At 39.6% G+C, this 19291-nt stretch overlaps 1 protein-coding gene across 3 annotated transcripts in view; it reads right to left on the bottom strand.

Moving 5' to 3' along the window:
• The window catches only part of adam11 (ADAM metallopeptidase domain 11), a 27394-nt gene extending 8103 nt beyond the window's left edge, over positions 1-19291 (bottom strand). For all 3 annotated transcript variants that reach the window (XM_085416496.1, XM_085416495.1, XM_085416494.1), the window contains exons 1-10: positions 18952-19291; positions 18648-18799; positions 14954-15030; positions 14461-14527; positions 7421-7503; positions 5966-6023; positions 3873-3936; positions 3104-3243; positions 1981-2055; positions 1800-1871 (exon numbers count right to left, since the gene is read on the bottom strand). In XM_085416496.1, the coding sequence (XP_085272622.1) occupies positions 1800-1871; positions 1981-2055; positions 3104-3243; positions 3873-3936; positions 5966-6023; positions 7421-7503; positions 14461-14527; positions 14954-15030; positions 18648-18799; positions 18952-19009 (846 nt within the window). In that variant the 5' untranslated portion in view covers positions 19010-19291. The remainder of the gene's footprint in view (positions 1-1799; positions 1872-1980; positions 2056-3103; positions 3244-3872; positions 3937-5965; positions 6024-7420; positions 7504-14460; positions 14528-14953; positions 15031-18647; positions 18800-18951) is intronic.

Below are 19291 nucleotides of genomic sequence, written 5' to 3'. Positions count from 1 at the left end.
TAATAATGATTTAAATTGTGCAATATTGCATATAATGGAGACAGTTGTATCCATCTACTTCAGTGGTGAAGAAGGAAGGCAACAGCTGGTTGCCACAGAAACCGTCACTGTTCCCAGCCAGTGAAGGGTTTCACAAGCTGAGGACAAAAGCATGGAGTGATTTTTTTTTTGCTCTTCAATTGGCTGTTTTAGAGGATAATCATATGCAATCAGCTCCATTCCACACACAGCAGGAAAAAGGTTTTTATATAAATGATACAAAAGGCTCACAGTGAGTGCTCTGAGGTTTCTGACTGTAAAGGTTCATCGCTTTACTCCGTTCATAATAAACATCTCCAAAATAATTCATCCTCCACTATAAGCACCATTTGTCCTACTTAAAATCTAAACATGCAACATTTTCACTTCTGTTTGATGTGCAATACTCTGCAAAAGTCTTGGCTCAGCCCTCATTTCTTCATATTTTAACAGGAAAATGGGAAATAAATGGGCCATTTATTGAAACATGTGCAAATACACATGCAAAAATAGTATAAAAGGTAAAAATAAAGTTTGAGAGTGAATATGATTATCTTAACTCTTCAACACAGGCTGAACTCTACTAGTCAAGCTTTCCTGTGATTTCTTTAAGTAGCCTTCAGAAATATATCACCAGGCTCATTGAGGACAAAAAAAAAAAGCTCCTCTTTGGATGTTGGCTGCTTTTTGTTCCATTCTGTCAAAAAAATTCCCATATTGCTTAAATAATGTTGAGGCCCACTCTGTGGAGGCCAGTCCATGACTGATGGTGCTCCTTTGTTTGCTTTTTCTATCCAGGTATGCTTTTGCTGCACTGACAGTATGTTTGGGATCATTGTTATGCTAAGAATTTAGGCCACTGTCAATCAGAGTAAAAAAAAAAAAAAAAAAAAAAAAAAGCTACAAATGGCTGTAGACACTCACTGTTGTAGCTCTCTCCACCTCCTCCGTACATACTGATCATATTTTTGGTTCAAATTAACAAGATTGAATTCATCCCATTTCTTAAAGACATGACTTCCACATACTGTGGCTACTTCTTTTGTCCTCCACTTTTCCATGCCAATCCCATTTTTCAGTTGGCAGCTCTTTGAGAATCACCTTGTTGGTGCAAAAATACTATTTTATGTCTGTCAAACTGATATTTTTGACACTTTTAATAGATTAAACTAAAGAAATTATAACAAATTATGTGCTTTAGCAACAGACTGCTAGTAACAACATGCCTAAAGACACCATTTAAGATACCTCTTTGGTTTTTTGCTAAGCTGTCATGTGTGTAGACACATCCCTTGATTAAGGTGCCATTTTTTATGCTTGAATGATTTATGGGTGTTAAACATTCCTCTCAAAAAGGTCAGATACATGAAAAAAGAGTGAAAAAGCAGCCAATGTCCAAAGAAAACCTATTGCATTTGAGAAAAAGAAATAATAATGGACATGGCTTAAAAACAAAGTCACAGTAAAATGGCTTGTAGGACTTTCCCCAAATACAAAACGGCAGCTGTCCAACTCAGAAATGTTTCATCTGCCAGAAAAGCCTCTGAAATGTGGCAGCAGCCATAAAGAAAGCTTGAGAGCCCCTGATTCAATATGAGGGAAGCCATGCTTAAAGAGAAAACAATCAAAACATCAAGAACTCAAAAACATTTAAAAACTTACAGATTTTTTGTTACATTTATACCATCTACGCCTGTCCTTTAAGCACTGAACATCAAAGGTTTTATCTGCTGCAGGGCTTAAAACTATTCTTATTAAAAATATAAAAATAAACTCCTCACCAAATCTGCCATGTTCACCACCGATTTAGAAAAAATCTTCGTCTGCGTGGTCGACCGGCGTAACTGCACAAACTAAAAAGAGAAGACCATGTTACTGCAAGACTCACAATCAATTATTATCACTCCTGTTACTCAAACAAGGCAAAAGAGAACTTGTGGGAGCTGCCGGGTTCACAGATACCAGTTCATAATCGTTGACCACCATCAGCTCGATGTACTTGGTCTCAGTCTGGACGGTGCGTTGGCCTCGCCTCACCTGGAAGAGGGCAAAATAAAATCCACAGAGCCAGACGTTTGAGCGTGCTGTCACTTTAACCTTGATACAAGATAAACAGACAGAACACCACAACACACACACATCACAAAACCAGCAGGTGGAACTATTACTCACACTGCATGCGTGCACACATGCTGACACTGATGAAACTCTAGAGTGTGTCCTTGAAAAGGCAACACAACATGGAGATCATTCATTCATAAGCAGATTTTAGTTACTTGTGCCTGAAAAGATCGACTTCAGCGTGAGCATGATTGCTTTAGATGTTTGATAGAAAGAAAAAAAATGGCTCTGAAAAATAAATGTGCTCAGGTGGGTTTTCTTTGTTTTTTGTTTTTTTAAATACTCAGACCTAAGTACAGCATGTTGAGCAAACAACTGTCATCACATTTAGATTCTAACTTTATTATAGTGTGATTAGTCCAGAGAGCACGAGACTGACTTATCTCAACTGAAACCAGCTTTGCACTCATGAAAGAGCCCATTGATCACAGGTAAAAATGGGGTTTGCTGCCACTGAAGGTCATTTTTTAATTTGTAGTACTTTGGATAATGTTGAAAGATGAAAAGTTACAGGCAAAAAATCATTTTATTACAGTTGTTTTTAAGTCTGCTCTGAGTTAGCCTGAAGGATGCATACAGACATCTGTGCAAAGCCAAACATTCACCCTGTGAAGGTAAAATTAATGAGGAACCATAAAGGCTGTCGCCCAGACAGACATCTCTTCAACTTCACACCTTCACTTCTTTGTACGAGTCTACAAGTCAAAACAGAGTTCAAATTTATTCCAGAGGTGTTGCCTCAGAATTTCTCTCTCTTTTTTTTTCCTAGGACTGTTTTTAATCAGAATTAAAAATGAGTCATATCATCATCTGACTTATTTGTAAAATATTAATTTCTCCTCACTGATGATTCTCTGTTGGTGACTCTCTCAGCATTGCTGCTGCCAACATGATCCCAGCGGGCCAACTGTGTGTTTGGAGGTGTGTGTGCAGATGAAGAATCAGAGCTTGAAGGAAAACTGACTTGTCTTCTTGAGCGTCGAAGACCTTCTGTGAGTATCGGCTTTTCTTCGGTAGACCAGTTGACTTCATCGGTTAGCTCGCCATCCTCTTCGCTTTGCCTGCGTGACTGCATCTTAGCCTCTGTGCTGTTCATGGAGCATCCTGCAACACATAAGCAGACACCACTGAGAGGGAAAAGTGGCTGTTATCATTCCAGTGATGGATGCAACCATGTATTTTAGTCCAGTGATCTGCAGGAGAAATCAATATCAGAGCCCGTGGTAGGGAGAGCAGAAAAAAGGGGAGCGCATGAGCACAAATGGAGAGAGTTAGGGGTGAAGAGGCACAGAGGAACAGGAATGAGCGGGGAGGTGACTCCAGAGAGGAAGAGTAAGGGACAAATGGGCGAGGTGGAGAAGGAACGCAGCCAAATGAGACGTTTAGGAAGGGCGTGGAGGACAGATGGACAACCTGAGGACTCTGAACGTGAAGGGAGTGAAGAAGCAGAACCAAACAGGGGCTTGCATTACAGAACATTTGACTGCATTAGATAACTGTCAAGGACAAAAGTGTCGTCTCCAAACAAGGAATAGCACCAGCCTTTGAGGTTTAGTAACAAACTGCGTCTCGTCAGGGTTTCATCAAAATAAGATCCAGATTTTTAAATGTATCTTTTTCCCCACCACTAACAGCTCCTCATAGTGAATTTCTCTATCATTAAACCAATGAGAGCTTATATGAATACTGACATTTGGAAATTACTGTACGAGAAAAAAAACGAGAGGACTTACCTGGACAGGGAGGTGGAAAAAGGTCAGTGTTAGGCATTCGAAACACAACGTGGTCATTGTTCTCCTGGAGGGCGACAGGAAAGAACACAGAGGGAGAGGAAGATGGAAACAATTTAATGAATGTCAATTTTTTTCTGTAGCTGAAATGCAGCAAGGGAAGCCAACAAAGAACAAAGAACCACACACAAGCAGCCAGTCTTTTTCTTGTTTTGTCTAGTTTACTTTTTTCACTAATCAGCAAAATCCTTATTTTAAAAGAAAAAAAAAATATTATCGAGGGCTGAAAAACTGCCTGAATCTTCTTTGCAGAGCCAACTGGTCTCAAAAAAAGAGGAGACGTAGAAACAAAAGGTGCAAAAGTAAATGATGCTAAATCATTAAATGATTCTAAAAATCTGGAGAAATCTGTGGGGAAGTTTCCCACCCCACAATTAGTCCTGGATGCCTGTGATCTTCATACCCTCAACCAGCACTGCATTAAAAACAGATATGAGTCAGTTAAAGAAATCACTGCATGGGCTCAGGAACTCTTCCAGAAATAATTGTGAGCACAGTTCATTGTGCCATCCACAAATGCACAAATGCATATTAACACAGTCCTCAGGACTAAAGAGGAGCGGGACCTCTTTAGTTGTTATTAGTCCTCAGTTCAAAAGCCTGCATCCCTGATGCTATAGGAGTGCATTAGTGCCTATGGATTTGGCAGCTTGTACACCTAAAAAGGTATATATAGGGTTTAGAGCAACATATGCTCCCATCCAAATGGCGTCTGTTTCAGTGAATGTCTTGCATATTTCAGCAAGACAATACTAAATCACATACTGCATCCATTAAAACAGCATGTCTTTTCAGTAGAAGGCCTAACTGCAGCCCAGACTGCTGAGCAGCTAGAATCCCATGTCAGGCAAATATTTGATCTCATTACTCTTCCAAAACTCCAGCAACTGCTCTCCTCAGTTCCCAGATGTTTATGGGATGCTGCACAGAAGTAAACATGTTCTTTTATGACCAGGGAGGAATTGAGCTTCAATCAGGTACTCAGAGGACCTGTGCTTATGTGTATATGTCACTCATCTTGGGATTTATGTGTCATAATTTTTAATGTTTAAAAAAAAAAAGCAAAAAAAAAAAATTCAAAGTGAACCAGCAGCCGGTAGAGATTTGGAATAAGTGGAAATCTAAGCCTTGAAAACCTGTACTGGGATTTGATCGACAGACGTGAAACTGCAGAAAGCATTCAGTTAATGGATCTTAATGCTGCTGAAGTATTAAATATAGTTTAGAAAAACATATGCTTAAATCATAGGAAACATGAATGGACTTCTCATTGTGAACTTAAAGCTTCTGTGTGGGAAAAAAAAAAAAAAGTAGAAAGTGCTGATGCATATTTAATCAATCACAGGGCTGTCATAATGGCAGCAACTCCACTGGACACAGTGGTACACTTGAGCTGGGGATAAATACTTTATGAAAATGACCCATTTGAGAGAGAGCTGAGGAGAGAGGAAGAGAGAGAGTGAGGGAGTTTGAAGATGAGCTGAGAGGCTATTGATTCATCTCTCCAGTCTATGTAATTGAGCTGTACTGCGATCACTGAGCCTTAATGGAAAAAAATTAAAAAAAAAGGCTCAGCCTCTTCCTCTCTAAACACTTTTATCCCACTCACATCAGTCACTCTGTTGAATCTCCATTTATTTTAAATGCAACTCTTTTAAGATCAAAATCTGAATATTTGTAAAGGGCCAAACTTTCTTTTTGTCAACTTTTCCTTCGCTCACCTGCCTCCAGCAGATAATCTGCTTCTTTTCAGACACTGGAAATGTTTCCGTGGTGGTGGATTGTGTGTATATTCAACACTTTCCACTCAGAAACTCAGAGATAGAGTAACACTGACGGTAAGTTATGGAGAGCGGAGATACTGTGAGAAAGTGAGACCTGACAAAGCAGCTCCCAAACATGATTCAAAGTCCTCTACTGAAAGAGAGTCTATTACATGTGGCCTGCTTAAATAAATATATAAATAAAAGTGAAAGAAAAAATATGAACGCATTGTCTTTTCACATCTTTTCATGGCGTCGCCGGAAGTTACTTACCGCTCCAGTGCCAAGAGGTTCGATCCCGTAAGAGAAGTTCCCGTCAGAAAACATCCCCCTAAATAAAACAAAACGATCATGTATGATAATTGCTTCACCACTTCTTTTCTAAAATGTGTTTCTATTTATCAGAAAACAAATAGAAAGGTGGATCGGAGGAAGGTGAGACTTATTTATTTTATTTTAAACATAAATGACCCTTCAGTCTTTAATCTTGGTTCAATAATGTTGAGCTCCAGGCTCTGGGGAAGCAAATCCATAACTGCTAATGTTCTACTGTAGATCTATGTTTTTATTTGTGGTATTGCATTGTGGATAAAAATCCAATCACACTTTTCTGCTTTCATAATTAGTTAAAATTATGAAAGCAGAAATGATGAAGCCTCCAAAACCCCAGCAGAGCCTCTACCGTGTTTTATAGATGGCTGTAGAACAATGTTCCCTCTAATTTTTCATGTGTCTGAGCAAACACACAAACTCCCTGAGCAGACACTTGGACCACTGTGAGCAACAGCAGACGTGTGCACTGTGGTCACGCCAGCATCGAATCCATCCAAGTTACATGGTTTATTAAAATAATCAAATTACAGCATTTACATTTATGTTAGACTACTTTTAATTAACTGCTTTAGCCCACTTACAATGAAAATTTAAAAAAAAAAAATCTTGTTCATGACCTGTGTAGTATGTTAACACTACTGAAGGTAAAAATAACTCAAACTCCAATTCAGCAGTCGCCTCATTGTTCTGACACACACAAAACTATTGACTACACTACACACTAACTACACAAGATTTGCGCAAATCTCTCACATCTCAAAACACGCCGTCATTCCTACAATTTCCCCCTTCCTAAACAATAAATGCCATGTTGCCATACCATTTTTTGATTGGTCGACATGGTACATTTTTCGACCAATAGGAAAGGGTGGGGGTTTTTTGGTTTTGTCTTTGCTCACAGGCTTTCGAGCGTTTTCCTTATAAAACGCCGTTTTTACCGTTTCTTCCTGCAGTAAATATGAACAACGATCGTATTCAGGAAGAAAACCAAACATTGCATATATTTATATCATAACTCTGGTTTTACGTGACCTATCAACACAATTTAAAAACTGGTATAAAGTCCACTCTTTTTCCGTCAATTGTTCCGTTTTTCCTGCTCACACCTCCAGTGGTTGTACACGTTGTCATTAACGTGGCTTCACACTTTTTTAATTTGCATTTATCACTCAATAAGATTAGTTTCCACTGATTTTCAGGGCGTTTCGTGCATAATTTGGCATAGAAAGTCTGGCTCATTCGAAGCAAATATAAAGAAATGTGGCTCAAGACTTTTGCACAGTATACTGGTGTGTGTGCAGTTCGGTTTGATTTTAAACAATTAAAATCATTGCTTGGGTTCTCATTTGTTGTAGTGACTTAATCTGAAATGTAGCCCCACAGCGTTGGACTCACTGCAGGCCGTGGCAGGTTGACAAAGCAGCCCAGGACCCCGGCACTCCTCGTATTCGCCCGTGGTAGAAGCAGTGCTCCCCTCCCTGAAACCAAACAAGAGGTAATAGTGAGACACTGATACTGTCATCATCCAGTAACATGTACATGTCAAATTTCAGAAAATGAAGCCAACACCGTCTGCGAAGCCCTCGATGCCACTGATCTGTTGGCCCATATATACATAGGTAGGTATTTTCTGTCAGCGTGAGGCCTATGATCAACCAGGAGGGTTGTCTGAAGGAGATCAGTGACTACTGTATGATTTGGTGTCTGGGGAAACCTACACCTGCTGCAGCTGCTACAGCTGAGTAGAGTTTCAGCAAGGGAAAGGAAGTGTGCATAACAGAGTGTGAGTGGGTATGCATCAGAATTTCCTAATTCACTGGAAGATAGCGTCAACTACAGCTATCTGAAGCACAAAATTCATTAAAGTCAAGGTTGAACCCATTTAAGTTGAAAATGAACAGGTGTTTTATAAGGAACTGCTCAAGTCCATCAGCTGGGAAGTACACAGGATCTCAAACTGTACCCATCACTCACACAGACACCTGACATGGGCATATTAGACAGACACAACGTCAATGATGTATTAGTTCACATGCCTCTTGATCCATTACATTTCACAGGTTACTGTAATGTGTAAAATACAGAAAGAAAGTGATATGCTTTTCTGTCATTTTGTGGCTGTAATGTACAAATTACCGTAATGAGAATTAAAATCCACCAAGAAGACTTAAGACTTACAAGCGATCCTATCCAGAACAAATGAATCTTGTCGATCACCAAATGATGAACTCCTTCCGTTCAGGAGTATCATGACTTAGCACTTTGCTAATGGTAAATGGACTCAAAGCACTTCCTACTACAAGTCTTATTCACACTAAGCACACATATATTCATACAGTGTTTAAATAAATGCTTAAGCAGTTTAGCTCAAATTCACATGCACACTCTCTGATGGATGCATCAGGGGCAACTCGGGGTTCAGTATCCTGCTCAAGGATAGTTTAACACATAGACCGGAGGAGCTGGGGATCAATTGGCTGACCTTCCGATTGTCAAACAACCCGCTGCACCACCTGAGCCACAGCTGCCATGAATATGGAAGTTAATATTGTTCAGTACATCAGGCACAAGTCTTAATAAAGGTTACACCGTGAAAACATGCTTTTAGTACTGATGGTTTAAGTTTTAAGTTGACTTTGTGCTAAGCTAGCCGTTATGCTAGTTGTTTGAGACAACTATGAAAAGTATTTTTTCCCTTTTTGGCTCCGTATAAATGTCAGTGATTGCAGATGTCCTGGACATGTGCTGTGGTTGTGAGCAGAGCAGCCCCACCAACCGTTCTGTTTGCAAGCGGCATACAATGAGAAGAAAGTTTAAAGGAAGGGACAGTAGCAGGGTATGCAGCAGAGGGTATTTTAATGAGGAGAAAAGCGGTCACTTCATGGAGCTGCTTTGAAATGCAACTCTGGAAAGAGAATTAATGAACTTGTCATTTTAAATCATGTGTATACATTTTTTTTCTGCTAAAAATAATTATAAAAAAGCTATTTTGAATTGACCCTAAAAATCACAAGAACCTTTTTACCCCATTGTAAAGAATGCAATGATTTAATAAACTGAAGATAATAATGTCTCTAATTTCTTAATGCATGTTCATAAAATTAGAGACTTCAAATTTGGAGCTTGCAAGAGAGATGGAAAAAAAGGTTATATTAACACAACAGAAGCAGAGATATCTGATTTTCAGTCACTGGATCCTACATATTCAAACATGCAACTTTAAAGTGTTTCTCCAGACAGTCTGCCTGATAGACCTATACATTACACACCATCTATCAGTCAGCTGACACCACTTAATTTTGTTGATTCATCTGGAAAAATTCCCCCCAAAACTACAGACAGAATCTACAAGAGCTACAAAATAAAAAAGGTTCTAAAGGCTGATGAACTGCTTGTATGCCCCTCTAATAAAGGATAAAATTAGCTCTGATAATGAGTGACTGTCTCAATCCATAGCCAAGTTGGCAGAACCACTGGAAGGAGCAACCTGTACACCTCACTGCCAGGTAACTCCACCTGATTATTCATAATCGCCTAAAAGGATCCAACTGAACGATCATGTTTTGGACGTAGTGTTTGTAATCTGCGTCTCGCAGTACAGGAACGATCAGATTACGACAATCTGAGAGGAGACTGGCTACTGTCAGTCAAGTGACACGAGCATGGTTTTAAATGTGCGAGCTCAAAAAAGTTGAAGGAACAAAGAATTTCACAAATAATAATCATGCATGCTTTAACAGAGACAATGGAAATTAAAGTTAGGTGTTTTGTTTGCAAATACCTGGAACTCAGGTGTGCGTGTGTGCGCGCGTATGCATGCATGTGACTGCGAGAGAGTCAGTTTCAGGTGTTTGTAATGAACCCCAATAAGTCATGTCTGCTACCCGATCCTGTTGTCATCCAGCACGGCCGACAGATCAAAAAGAAAAAGGGGCAACTTGGAGCTGCTGTTCTTCATGCTTGGCCGACCTTTATCTGAGCTCCAGCTCAAAGCTGAAAGCTCACAGAGAGATCCTGTCATGTCTAAGTTATCTCTCAGACACATGACATCCTTGTTACTTTTCAAAGACAAAGGGCATGTGTAATGTATTTTAACTGACACCGAGTATTACTTTCACTGCAAGGTCATTTCAACTGATCTTCTCGAAGGTGGATTAAATCTTCACAGGTACATCTGCACACACAGTCGGGCTACTGTTGATGACAAATTAATGATCAGTCTGGTTGTCTGTCAGCTACAAAATCATCATTCAGTCCAAAGTCAGTCACACGTGTCTCTTTTATCCCTCGCCACACATGAGCTTTATATGAGGCTCGCTCTCTTGGAGCAGAATGCTGTCTGGCATTTTATTCTGATTCAATTAAACCAAAGAAGGAATGGAAACTGCTAACTCTTAAAGGCCAACAGTTACGTGTGATTAAACTAAGATGAGGTCTCCATGTAAAAAGTTGTAATCTCATAGTGTTCTGACCAGATTTATTCAAGGCTTCAGAAAAGACATTAGCTTAGAAAAGTTCTGCATCAACGTAACTAAACTATCTCGGCGTTGTCTTCACGAAACCATAGAAACACTATATATAAATAAAATTTAAAGGAAAGAACATGTCTAGGGTGGGTCCACAAGGTTTGCCATTTTATTATACTGCATGAAATGATCCTCCCACAGTCCAAATACATGCATTTAATAGGGTATGGTCAGCTGGTGATTCTACATTGCTGGGACTCTTATTCAGATTGAGTTCAGCCCTCCACAACAGTCACAGTTTCTCATGCAGATCACTACAACCGCCCCATGAAAGACTGGGACTGCACCAATAAGCTTAAAAAAGGCAAATAATTAATTTTAATATTGAGCGAAAGTGAATCCAGGTTATTAGAGAGGGATTTCACAACAGCCACAGTTTCTCATGTGGCCTGCTGGGAAAAATTACGGCCTAACTCCTCCCCTATTTACAACACCATAAAAAATCAGTCAGTCAATCATTTTCATTCGACAGCCAACAGCACGAAGAGGCCAAATAATGCTGTAGCATGGGCATGTACTAAGCGCAACTTGGGCGTTTCACTCACATGTAAACATCATGGTAGTGCTAAAAGGAAACATGAGAAATGCCGACTTCACTGGCAATAATAAGCTAATAAGGAACAGCAGCTTGCTATATAGATTTATATCCAAAATTAAGGCTGTGAAAATCAACATTAAACTTTTACACTGATATATAATTTCAGAGATCAGCTCAAAGCTAACAACAATAAATTAAACAGTGCTTCCTTCCAGACATTAGAGTAAGTCCCAGTATTTTTATGAAGCTTATTTACATGCGGCATCAGTTCTAGTCTGTCGAGGACTAAAAGAACATTCATCATTCATACCGAATAGTGAAGCAACTCACAGCACTTAGCAAGTTAATAAATAAATAAAAGGTAGGATTACGAGACTAAATGGAGGAAATCAAATTGCCTGACACAGCAGGCACACACTGACTGTCAGGGACTGAGGATGCTTTTCAGAGTTGCACTTCACGTGATGTCCACTCACTCTTCCATTTAAACCACACTGAAATTTTATTAGTGCTGGAAGGACAGCGACAAGTGAACTATGACGTTAAAACCGAGAAATTGTATGAATGAAAAAGGAAAAGAAAAAAAACAAAACTGCTTGCACTCACAAATTGAGACAGTCATGTCCTGCAGAAACAACCGTACTGAACTTGACATAATCAGCTGTAACAGAATTAGAAAAGCTGGAGTGCTTGATGTCTGGACTCAGCATTGTTCAGAGTCTGAGAGCAGTGGGTGGGTGGCGGGGTATGAAATAATAGGTACTAATGTAAAGTGAAAAAGAGGACTGGAAAGAACAAAAGCATTACGTTTTAGAGTATTTAAAATCATGAGGAAAAACAATTTCCTCCAGATACGTTAAGCATCTGGTGCTGGCAAGAAGAGACAATTTTACAGTATTAGGAGAAACATTAACCGACTTAAGAAGAAGGAATGCAAATCAATCTAAAAGACTCCCCATTTCTCCCTGTGTTTCAGAGAAGCTAATTCATCAGTCTTCAGGGTTCATTTCACATGCAGTGTTGCTAGCTGATAGTCTGTCGTAGCCCGTTGTGCATTAATCAGTCTGGCAATTATATCACCATTTTATTACGACAATTAGAGTAAAACAGCACATATCAGAGTGAAGTTAAATGAAATTTCCCATTGACAACCCATTTGTTTTCAGGTGAACACACTAACCCAGCACAAGGAAAAAAACCCTTTAGTAATGGTTGATAATAAGTTTTATTAAAAAAAAAAAAAAAAAAAAATCTGCTGGCAATGTTAGAACTCAAAAACGCAGCTCATGTCAATTCCAACCATCGTTATTCATAATTTAATTTCTCTGTTAGCTGTGTGTCACTGAGATTACATCTGAATGAGACAGTCACCAGCTCAGCAGAATAACCAGGATCCACAGGGGCCAATGAGAAAAAGGTGACACACAAAGACAGGCAATTTACTGGCTTCCCTGTAAAACTAAATAAATCAGTATAGAGCAGATGGAAAGGGGAGGGGCCTGCATGAACGTTCTTAGTGCTGCTTGGAGGCAAAAAAATGAAGCAGTTAAGACATAGAAATCTAGTGACTAAATTAATCTGACAAAAGTACTAATTAAATTAACATTTTAGATGTTTTTTTTAACATTTCATAACATTTATTGACTACAGACCAGACGACTACTACTACTACTAATAATAATAATCCCGCCTTATGTATTATAATTTATAAAGGGTACCAAAAAAAAAATGGTGGAGCCGCTGGACAAAATAAGAAAAAACAAAACAAAACAAAAAACGAATACATTTTTTACCATATTCATAACTCTTTTATGGGCTTTTCAATAACAATAAATGGCATTAAACCTGTTTTTAATCTAAGTGTATTTCTAGATTAAATTCTAATGTGATTATTTTACGGTGTTCCCCAGGGATCTATTACCGGGCCACTATTAATCAAATTAGTGCAGTAATTATTCAACTCCATTTCTCTCATTCCGTGCTCAAATTGGATTATTATTATAAGAATTGTAATTTTAACATAGTTGGTAGGAAAAAAAAAAAGTGTAAACATGTAAGGTCTGTCAGACTTTGTATCTTTGGGGTCAGCAACATTACCAAAACTCAATTATTAATATTATTATTTTTAATAAAGTCAAAATCAAAATTATAAATTGAATCTTTAAAAAAACCCCAAAACACTTAGAGTATGACATAAATTTATTTATGGAATACTGAGTCATTTAAAAAGTGATAAATGACATCAAACTAAGAGAGACATTGGTCTGGCTGTGTGGTTAATTTAATGATCTTACTTCATTTTGATTAGTGAATAGTGTTTCATATTGAGACCATTGATAAATCTTTATGCCTCCTTCCTGCACTATTTAATTATTTGGCCTTTTTATTTCTTTGATTTTAACCCGTTGAAATAATCTTCAAATGTAATGTCTGTGCCCGGATTATCCAAAGGTCATGGCAGAAGGTGGCTGTAAAATCTGATTTAATCCTTTCTGGAAATGCACATGATTTGAATTCCCCTCATGACACAAAGTAGGCCCACACTGGTACTGCTGCTGTCTGCTGGTTTCCATGGCAACCGTCTACCAATTGGTCAGGTGGTTCTTTGGCAGAGAGGATACAGACAGAGAGACACTGTCTCGCAGAGGCTGTCGAGAGTCAAGCTGTCTGCCCGTCTTGGATTTATTAAAGGCCATTTTGCTCAAATTTATAATTCATGACAGAGAGGGCCATGTCAACAATCTAACCATCAGGGCTCATGCAGCTGTAGCCAGAAAGGTGTTTTTGGACACCTTTCCACAGGTCCAGGATAACGTGTGGACCTGATAAGCTGAAGAGTTGTTATGGAACAACACATCTGGGCTAGCACATATTTTGCAGTCATTTACACTTATTTCTAGACGTTCAAACACATGCTTTTTAGGCATTTCTGGACTGGACAAAAAAAAAATAACGTTGTGTCACTCAATTACTGATTCTGCTTGGTTTAATTCAGGTGGAATACTCAAAACTGGGATGGAGAACCATAATGTTTCTACAAACAGCCACAAAAATCATTTTCAGCCTCAATTGTTTGATGTGAGAGCGTTTACTGTCAAAGCCATTGTCAGCAGGATGTTAGTTTGCTAGGTTGCAGGAGGTTGAAGTCAATCCCAGCTGACACTAGGCAGTCAGTCACATGGCCGACACAAAGACAGAAAAGAGTCATGCTCACATTCACACCTAGTACCAATTTGGAGCCATCAAAAAACCCAACCTCCAACTCCTTGGACTGTTTTTTTTTTTTTTAAATTTCAGGGCAGGTGTAACTACGATTATTATTAATTATGAACACATTTGCCACGGTGTTAAAACTGTTTCTGTAAACCTACCATATTCTGTGACAGCTGGCCATCTTCCTCAAAGTGACGCTCGACATAGTCTGTAGACAGCAGATTGCTGGAGTGTACAGATTGAGAAATATTAGGAGCAAAAACAACAAAAAGTGCTTAGAAATGCTTAAAAAAAAAGGACCTAGTACTGAAGTAATTCTTTTACAAGGGTTTCGATTTTTGCTTACTGGTCCTTTCATAGAAATAAATAAAATCAGTGTCACAATAAGTATTAATAAGTATTAAAAGAGGTGTGATGTGACTTGTTGTGACTTAAACCTCACTACAATATTAGGACACTTTACTTCAGTGTATTGCTTGACTAGGTCTGAATATGGCTACACCATCTGTTATTTATCAATGTTTAGCCAGCACCCACTTCGTGTAATATGATGTGTGAGTCTGAACATAGTTATGTCAGTAATTGCAGTGAACCACTTAAAGTGATGTTTAATGGACCTGAGGTAAGCTTTGCAGGTGTGCGGTGACTTACTGGTTGAGCTCCAGGTCGAGTATGAAGGCTGTACCAAAGGCTTTTACCAAGAAGCTGCTCTGGGCCAAATGGATGGGCTAAAAGAGAGTGAGGGAAGGGGAAGGAGGAAGGAGTGAACACCAAAGAAGACGTAAATACTGTAAAGAAAATGACGGCTGCAGTTAATAACTGAATTTAAAATCATTTCTCATTTATGGTGCCTTAAAGAGAAACAGTCTGGAACACTGCAAACATTTGATCTTAATTTCATCACTCTCAACATACATACATAATACTCTGTACACAATTTGTGCTGCCCTGTAACCAAAACAGAACAAACCCAAATGCAATGTTGCTAAGATCTTAAAGATCTAATTGCTCTCATAAACATAATTCTGCTCGTTCAGGAGAGCCTCTCGAGTCACAAATGTACTCCTTTGGATGAGGGAACGTTCTCAACACCGCAGAGCGGTGGCAGCATCTGAGCCAGTGTAGCACATGTGCACATTATTCTACCCAATTAGGAGAATTGGATGAATATTGGATCTGATCCGACCAACTAATTAGCTGACCTCTACATTTGCTGATCTTTTAGTAACGTGTGCTGATGTCAAATTTAGTGTGCAGTATGGGCATTTTTCTTCTTTTTAACTTTAAAAATATGGTCAAAATCTAACGCAGACACTTTTTGCTGTTTCACAAATTCACCTCGGAGGGTTTTACATTTCAAACGAAAGATGATACCTTATAGACCCTGGATAGAGACTAAAACTTGCTTACAATAAAAAGATTATCCTTATAAGTAGAGCGGATATGCAGCAGAAGCTATAGGTGGCAGAGGAAATATAAGCAGCAAAATTACAATACGAATATCCTTTTTTACGAATGTTTTCCCAGAGGAGACATCTTATCCACCCAGCGGCGTTTGGATAAAATTCTGTGCTGAGGGCTCACTGTCTCCGTCTAACCTTGCTCCAAGGTGAGCCCAATCCATATTAAAAGAGAGTTCTGTAGTAGCTCCCGTCAGTGCTCACTGGCCAGCAGCAAGGCAGGTCTCATTAGTAATACCCTGCACTCTCAGCAAACCACTTAGTATCAATCTAAACCTCCACTGGGTCCATATACCATACAATAAAAGACCACAACGGGGCTTGTGAGCAGCAATACAAATGCTCCATTAGCACTCTCACTATTATATTTTTCTTATTTAAATTTTGATCATAATTCAGGCCACACTACAGTTTAGTTTCACACGTTACATTGTTGTCCACAGATACAAATGGACCCACAGTTTTTTAAAACTCAGTACTTGCACCAGACTATACAGTCACACTAAAAAGGTTTTACGTACAAGGGAATAACAAAAAAAAACAAAACTAAAATAACTTAGCAGGTCTAAAAATTCAGTAACTACAACCTCAGATGAACTGAGAAAAACAAAACAAAAAACATAACATTAGACTAGAGTGGAGACGTTTGGCCGTAATGCACAAAAACCAAACACAGCATATCAACACTAATACCACATACCACAAGCACAGTGGTGGAGGGGTGATGATTTGAGCTTGGACATGAGGCAATGAGTCGACCGTGAACTCCTCCGTATACCAAAATATTCTGGAGTCAAATATAAGGCCATCGGTCTGGCAGCTAAAACTTGACTGAAATTGCATCAAATGACAATGACCCCAAGCACAGCAACAAATCTACAATAGAATGGTGAAAGAGATCAACACTGAAGGTGTTACAGAGATCCAGACCTCAAGCATGACCTTAGGAAAGCCGTGCATAAATGAATGCCTGAACTTCAATGGACTGACCTACCATTGTAAAGTTAGGTCAGTTAAGTTATTGCATCTAAAGGTGATTCTACAGCAACTGAATCCTGGGGTGCACCTGGTCTTTCCACACACTGCTTCTCCATTTTGGCTTAGTGTTTCTAAACTGGTTTTATTATGTCCTCATACGCAAAACCTTAGAACTGAGAATGACTGTGTGTACTGTTACTTAAAGTGGAGCTTTACTCATTAAAAATATTCTCATACTTTCACTGGATATGAGCACTGGATTTCATAGCTATGACTCACAGATCAAATAAGAGTTTTTCATTAGGAAGGCCCACATTGTCCAAAGTCAAACTCAGAGCATCAGGTCACAAGTGCGATCAGCACTTTTAAGACTTATTTTTGGCTTTTATTGGCAGCACAATAGCAGACAGGGAAGCAGAGGAAATAACATACAGCAATTGTAGCTACATTTTGTACCCACAATTGAAAACCGCCCTATTGTAAGTTTTAAACCGGCCACTTGATCTGAACGCCAGCATTAACGTTTTTCTAAACTGGGAGAAATCCCAGACTAAAATCTTTTTTCCAGTTCGTAATTACAAATTTAAAGCTGGGGACAGTTTTACAGCAACATTAAGGGGAGTCTGCAAAGCTTTTCCTTGTTTTTGGTTTTTTTATGCTGTGTATATACTTCAAATACTCACGTCAATGTGTGTACAGGTAAGAGACTAAAGGTCAGACTTCACACGGGTCTAAACATAGCAGCCCCGTCCACCTGGTGTTCAAACCTTCTATTTGAGAAGGGCAACCAGCTCAAAGTGTGGAGCTACACCTGCACGATTCAGACAGATGAACTAAAGGGATGCACAGCTGCCTGGTATAAGTTAAATAAAGATTATTTTGAACTGAGAATCATGCAAAGCTACTTTGGTAGAGCCCAAGACTGAAAATATGAAGCTGGATACAGGAATAATAGGCCCACTTTAAATCCTTACGATGCATAATCACAAAAAACAATCACTGTGCAGCGATCGGCAGCTAGCACAGTGTAAAGTAAGCCTGCTGATTGCATCTCATATCTAAATTCAAGTCTAAGGGCACCTCTGGTATCAGCAGAAAGAGATCACGAGACAACACGCTGACCACAAGGGGCACATCAAGGTCAAACCCATGTCATATCCACTGACCTGACAGCCGCTGACTGACAGCGTTTACAGCAAAGGCAACAAAAGAGGACAGGTAGAGGTGTGAAATATCATCTGATGAGGCCGAAAGGAGCAAAAGGCTGAAGTTGAGGGGGTGGGATGTGTTTTATCTGCCTTTTTAATGCCCTGGTGTGTGTGTGGGGGGTGGGGGTGTTAAAGAATGGTGTAAATGTGACAGACAGATGACTTCAGGAGAGAAGGCATAGAGGGAAAAACAAGCTTGACAGAGAGCAGATTTATTACACAGTTTCCATCTTTTCTCTGTAGCAAATAGCAAAGGTTGGTTTACACTGTCAGTGTCCAGCTTTATGCACAGTAAACTAATCTGAAATTAATACAGCCTGGTTACATATCATGAAGATGACCCACATCAGCAAAACTATAACTAAAAATGTGAAAATTTTAATTTCAGTCTGCTAAGAGCAGTTAACAGACACGCTTTCTACTCTACATTTTTAAGATTTTCTGCATCATTGATGAAACTATTCCTGCTGGATGTTTGACTAAAGGCAGTGTTAGAAAACATCTTGGTTGGGGGGGGGTCTACAAGGTCTACTCTTGATGTCTTTCTTGTCTTAATCTGATCTCAATGTGGGGAAAATGTAGAAACTAATATTTATGGAAATCTAATGACGATAAATGACGTGTTCAGTTCTGATGGTTTGGACAACAGGTGTAAAAACAACAACAAAAAAGGCGGTAACAAAAGCAGGCAAAGCTCACCTGCTCACCGGCTGGGTGGTTCTTGACCCGGGTGTCCAGTCGGCTGTGCAGGAGCTCTTCCTCAGTGTGGATCTGCTGCAGGAGTCGCTTGGGCTGAACGACCTCCTCCGCGGGCGGCAGCCTTCCCTCCGGACTCCCCCATTCTCTCAGAGCTGCAGAGGACACGCACACAGGTGGGGCGAAAAGGTCATTTATAAGTTTTACTTACCAGAATCAACAACTGGCCGTGAGCTTCTTGATGTCCCTACTTATTTATTACATCGCGAGTATTTGGCTCTGTGTTTGAAGCGTGGGAACCTCTTACCTGTCTCGGCGTACCGTGCGTACACTGTAGCGAACAGCAGGCATCTCACCGCGAGCATGATGCTCACATAGTCCCAGTGATTTCTTCCGTGCAGCGCCGTTAAATGAACCGACACCAGCCGTGAGCGGAGCTGTAGCAGGACTCTTGTTGTTGTTGTTGACAGTGAAAACAAACACAGCAGCTTGGTGCCTTCACGTTGTACGCCCGCATTTCTCACTCCCTGTCCGCCTGCGGCGCTTACAAACACCTTGAAGGGGCTCCTCCTCCTCTAGGCTGGGGTAACATGGTGTTTGTGTGTCCGTGTTGCCCTGAGCTGCTTGGCTTCACACACCTGTCTGCC

Source organism: Rhamphochromis longiceps, linkage group LG8, assembly GCF_057381845.1.
Source record: "Rhamphochromis longiceps isolate RC_006_pf linkage group LG8, R_longiceps_female_GT1.1, whole genome shotgun sequence".
Taxonomy (NCBI): Eukaryota; Metazoa; Chordata; class Actinopteri; order Cichliformes; family Cichlidae; genus Rhamphochromis; species Rhamphochromis longiceps.
Note: the sequence above shows the minus strand (reverse complement) of the source record. Positions and strands in the feature narration are given on the sequence as shown.